The 5,353-nt window shown below is 52.9% G+C and overlaps 1 protein-coding gene across 1 annotated transcript; it reads left to right on the top strand.

Annotated features, from left to right (window-relative positions):
- The first annotated feature begins 260 nt into the window (after window positions 1-260).
- On the top strand, window positions 261-2,211 carry LOC123060371 (zinc finger CCCH domain-containing protein 2). The gene has a single exon (XM_044483065.1). The coding sequence runs from the start codon at window positions 384-386 to the stop codon at window positions 1,536-1,538; it is 1,155 nt and encodes a 384-aa protein (XP_044339000.1). The 5' UTR covers window positions 261-383; the 3' UTR covers window positions 1,539-2,211.
- The last annotated feature ends 3,142 nt before the right edge of the window (window positions 2,212-5,353 follow it).

The following is a 5,353-nucleotide window of genomic DNA, read 5'->3' on the forward strand; positions in this document are numbered from 1 at the left end:
AACGCCCCCGCGAGACACCTCGCCTCCCGCATGCCTGACACCGTGCCTCCCCGCCCGCCGCGTGTAACGCTCCGTACCCCGCCTTTATAGCCGCCTCCCGTCGTCCCCTCTCGCTGACGGTGGGCCGGGGGGTTGGGGTGGGGGTCAAGTGTCAGTGGGGGGCGAGGGGTGGCTGCCCCGCTAACGGCGTCAGTTAGTTCGTACGACCGCGCTGTTACTCCGGCCGTGGCCTGGGTGTTTAAAAGCGCGCGCCGCTTGGTGTTCTTCTCCACAATCCGTCCCACACCCACCCACAACAAGGCCACAAGCCTCCGCCTCAGTCCTCCACTACCAGATCTCTTCTACCTTCCCCTAGAGCAGAGCAAGCAGAGCAAGGCCAAGACATGATGATGATGAGCGAGGGAGTGAGCGTGCCGCCGTGGGGCAGCCACCTGCCCGTGAGCGGCGTCGACGCCGGCGGCGGCGGCGGAGGCGACGAGACGCCGTTCCTGTTCGCGGCGCTGCGCCAGTACCTGCCGTGCAACGACCTTGTCGGCGCGGGCGCGGGCGCCGAGGACGAGGACGAGGCGGCAGCCATGGCGGCCGCGGTGGACGCCTACGCCTGCGACGAGTTCCGCATGTACGACTTCAAGGTGCGCCGCTGCGCGAGGGGCCGCAGCCACGACTGGACCGAGTGCCCCTTCGCGCACCCGGGGGAGAAGGCGCGCCGCCGCGACCCGCGCAAGTACCACTACTCCGGCACCGCCTGCCCCGACTTCCGCAAGGGCGGCTGCAAGCGCGGGGACGCCTGCGAGTACGCGCACGGCGTCTTCGAGTGCTGGCTCCACCCGGCGCGCTACCGCACGCAGCCCTGCAAGGACGGCACTGCCTGCCGCCGCCGCGTCTGCTTCTTCGCCCACACCCCGGACCAGCTCCGCGCCATGCCGTCCCAGCACTCCAGCCCCAGGAGCACGCCCCTCTCGCCGCTCGCCGAGTCCTACGACGGCTCGCCGCTCCGCCGCCAGGCGTTCGAGAGCTACCTCAGCAAGAGCATCATGTCATCCTCGCCCACCAGCACCCTGCTCTCCTCGCCGCCCAAGTCGCCCCCGTCCGAGTCGCCGCCATTGTCTCCCGACGGGGCCGCCTCCTTCCGCCGCGGCTCTTGGCCCGGCGTCGGGTCGCCCGTCAATGACGTCCTCGCTTCGCTCCGCCAGCTGCGCCTCGCCAAGGCGCAGGCGTCCCCGTCCGGCGGCTGGTCCGGCTACCCCACCTCCCCTGCCGCCTACGGCTCGCCCAAGGGCGCCGGCCTCTACAGCCTCCCCACCACCCCCATGGGCACTCAGACCAGCGCCTCCAGCTTCATGGCCAACCTGGAGCCACTGAACCTCCGCTTCATCGACGACGAGGAGCCGGTCCAGAGGGTGGAGTCCGGGAGGGCGCTCCGGGAGAAAGTGTTCGAGCGGCTGAGCCGAGACGGTGCCGCGCCCCGCAGCTGCGAGGTCGTCGGCGCCGGAGCAGGCGGCCCCGACGTCGGCTGGGTCTCCGACCTGATCAACTGAGGCAAGCCGCCGTTCTTGCAAGTTCATTTTGCGACGAGGCGCTCAACAAGATTCCACGGCGGAGGTGGCGGTAAGAAGAGAAGAAAAATGGCCCCCCAAAAAAATACCCCCGAGTTTCTTTTGCTACTATTTCCAGTTGCTGCAAATTCCTGTACATAGCTGCTATCTATCTCCCATGTGAATATTCCCGGTTGGTTGGCGGAAGGGAGGCAAGATGAAGATGAAGATGGATGGATGGGTGGATTTGTTTTGGGGTTCTTGAGGAAGTGTAGGAATTTACCCAAAAAAATGTTACCAAAAAAAGGAGGGAAGAGATGGATTGGAACTTGGAAGGCGGCGGTGGTCCGTCCTCTCTGTGGATAGGTGCTGAAGCATGGATGGATGGATGGATGGATGGTGAAGATGAGGTTGGAAGGTGGACTTGATTCCTGTGATTACCGGTGCTGATGTTTGTTTATCGTCGTCTGAAGACCGATTTCAACCGCCCTCTAGTTGATTTCACATTTTGTTAATTATTAATGTAATCTCCTTCGTAAGGATGATGATCCCCCACAGCATATTTTGTACCTTAGCTGCTTAGCAGCCTTTAATCCCTGTTCATCCAATGGCGATGAACGAACTCCCCAATGTATTTGTGTAATCCTTCTATTATCAAGTAAATGATGTTTATCTATACCTATCTATCAGTAAAGTAAATATTCCCGGTTACTCTTTTACCCCTTTTTCTTGTGTTGCACGTCTTGCTACATCTATCTATCTCTTCTTTCCAGCAAGTAAAAGTGGGAATGAAATGTAATGGTTGAGTGTGATTGTTCTTGGCGCTTGCGGTGACGTGGTGGTGACCGGCGCGCGTGTCCGGCGACGGTTGAGGCGGCATGGTCGACAATGGTCGCTGCGGAGCTCGGATGGCTGTGAGCAGTATGGGGGCGATGTGGGCGTGGAACCCCCCATGAGAGAGACCGGCGGGCGGGCGAGCGCGACGGCACCGGAGTGGCCACCTGGTCGTTTTCCCCTCGGGTGCGCTGGCCCTGCCGGGAGGGGATTGGTACAGCCGGCGGCGTGCGCGTCGTCCCTGTCGCCGTCGCACATGCCAGCCAAAGATCTTCCTTTTCTCGGGGTCGATCGGGCATCGTAGTACATGGCGGACTTTCTTTGGTAGTGCTCCGCTTCCTTTTCTCGGTTGTACTCCGCTCGGAGTGGTACGTTTCTGTTTCGCCTTATTTGGTTGCTCTTGCGTCACGTCACGTATAGTTATGGTGTCGTAGATTCGAGAAAATTACATCTACAGAGTAACTGAACTGAGTAACTGAACTTGACTCTAGGGTTCACTTTGGTCACTGTATTCACGAAATCGCAAGTTACGGTCACCGGGCCGGTTCAACGGTCACCGGGCTCGCTGAACCGGGTCATTATACGGTAACTCATACCGTTTCGACTGAGTTACCGTTTCGACTCGTATCAGCCTGATTTGACCAGAAAATCGCTTTGACTCGCCAGCTGGACATGACACGTCGACAGAAATTAAAGAAGCGAGCAGCGACCGTGCTATTTTGCATTTCCCCCCTGTTCTGTCGAGACGCTTCACCTTTTCATCGACGCCTACGAGGCAGAGGAGAAGAGAAAGGAAAGGGGAGGCAATTGCGGTGCTGATCGGCTAGGGTTTCGTCGCCACCGGCGGAGGCATCCACCGACGGAGCGACCACGGCCAGAGGGTTCGTCGACGACTTGAACCATGGCGCCTCGTCGCCGAGCAGGAGACCCACCACCCGTGTTTGGTAAGCCCCTGTTTCCTCCCTGAACCTCTGTAAAACCCTCCTTTTCTCTCTGAACCTAATCGATTGGAGGCCGATTAGGTGGTTTCACGCTCTTATTTGCCTTGAGATTTTGACATTACTACTAGGGTTTTCATTGTGCTATGGATTTGAGGCAGTTAATCTAGGGTTTTATGTAAATCTGCAGACGACATTGACTACTTATCAAACTTCAGTCTTTGCATCAATTTTGGTGGTTACTTCCTTGGAGTTGGTAAAAATCGTGCATATGTCAATGGAGAAAACATGTGGTATGATTATGTGGAGGGGGATACACTTACTGTGGAGAAGTTAGAAGATCTGGTAGAAGAATTGGGCTATGAAGTGAAGGGAAGATTGCAAATGTATTACTGCATGCCTGGTAAACCAATGACTGAAGGTGGTCTTGTGAAAATAAACTGCAATGACAACTGTCTTAACATGAGGGCACATGTAACATTTGGGCACAAGTTTTTGCAAATGTATCTTGATCATGATGATAGCTTCAGGCAGTTTGACTGGGACGATGTGATAGAGTTTCCCGTGGCAGACCTGCCTACTGTTGTTAGTCCTATCAAACCAATTCAGACCATTAAGGAGGAAGCACTAGAGAAGCATAACCAGAAGATTCAACAGGATTTATTGGACAGGAAAATTAAGGAGGAAGCAGTGCAAAATATGAAGTGTAAGTTTGTCACTCATGTCACCATTGCAGATGATGCAGAAGAAGAAGCTGCAGGTCAAGCTGCAAAAGAAGCACTTGCAGAGCAAGCAACAGAAGAAGCAGTTGCAGAGCAAGCAGTAGGGCAGAATTATGCACCAGAAGTTGCAGAGCAAGCAACAGAAGAAGTAGATGCACAACAAGTAGCAGAAGAAGCAATTGCAGATGAGGAGGAAGATGTGGAGCAGGTTGAAGAGGATGGCTCTGTTGCATATGACAGTGAAGGGGAAGTTTCTGATGCTGAAGTAAATGGGAGTGAACAAGGATCAGATTATGCTGATGAGATTGTAGATAGTGATTATGATGTCAGTGATTTAGATGATGATCTTAAAGAGGACACAGTGGAGGAGCCTACTGATGTTCATATTAGAGCAAACCCAGACCCTGTACAAGGATCAGATGAAGAAGACCTTGAGCTCCCATACTCTGATGATGAAGCAGGTGCAAAGTACAAATTTAAAAGCTTTAGGAAGGAAGATTTGCATGATCCACAATTCAAAATTGGACAAGTTTTCCAGTCACCAGAAATGTTCAGAAAAGCAGTGAGAGAATATGCTTGCAAAAACAGATTTGACATCAAATTGCCAGTGAATGACAGGAAAAGAATTTCAGCAAAAGGTCAGAACCACTGCCCCTGGAACATTTGGTGTAGTTATGATAGCAGAAAAAACTGCATGGTCATCAAGAGTTACAATGATGAACACAAATGTTCTAAGAAGTGGAAAGTAAAGGCATTTACTGCTAGATATCTTGCAGAAAAGTACTTGGAGTACTTCAGGGCAGATCAAGGAATGAACTTGAGAAATTTTGGGAGGTTAGTGCAAAAGGACTAGAATATGGCAGCTTCTTGTAGTAAACTAAGCAGAGCAAGGAGATATGCATTGAAGATAATCCATGGAGATGAGGAGGCACAGTACAACATGCTTTGGGATTATGCAAATGAAGTTAGAAGATCCAATCCTGGCAGCACATTTTTCATTCAATTGGACAATGAATCAAGGTTCAACAGATGCTACTTCAGTTTTGATGCATGTAAAAGAGGATTCCTTGCAGGGTGTAGGCCCATACTTTGTTTTGATGGGTGTCATTTGAAAACTAAGTATGGAGGTGTGCTTCTTTCTGCAATTGGCATGGATCCTAATGATTGTATCTATCCTGTGGCACACTGCATTGTAGATGTTGAAGATACTAACGCTTGGAGCTGGTTTATGAGAACACTGAAACATGATCTTGGGATTCAGAACACCTCAGCATGGACTGTCATGTCTGATAAGCAAAAGGTAAAGATATGTACATAGTTACTT

This window comes from Triticum aestivum, chromosome 3A (assembly GCF_018294505.1).
Source record: "Triticum aestivum cultivar Chinese Spring chromosome 3A, IWGSC CS RefSeq v2.1, whole genome shotgun sequence".
NCBI lineage: Eukaryota > Viridiplantae > Streptophyta > Magnoliopsida > Poales > Poaceae > Triticum > Triticum aestivum.

Coding starts and splice junctions, on each gene's coding strand:
- LOC123060371 (XM_044483065.1), top strand. CDS start 384: ATGATGATGATGAGCGAGGGAGTGAGCGTGCCGCCGTGGGGCAGCCAC.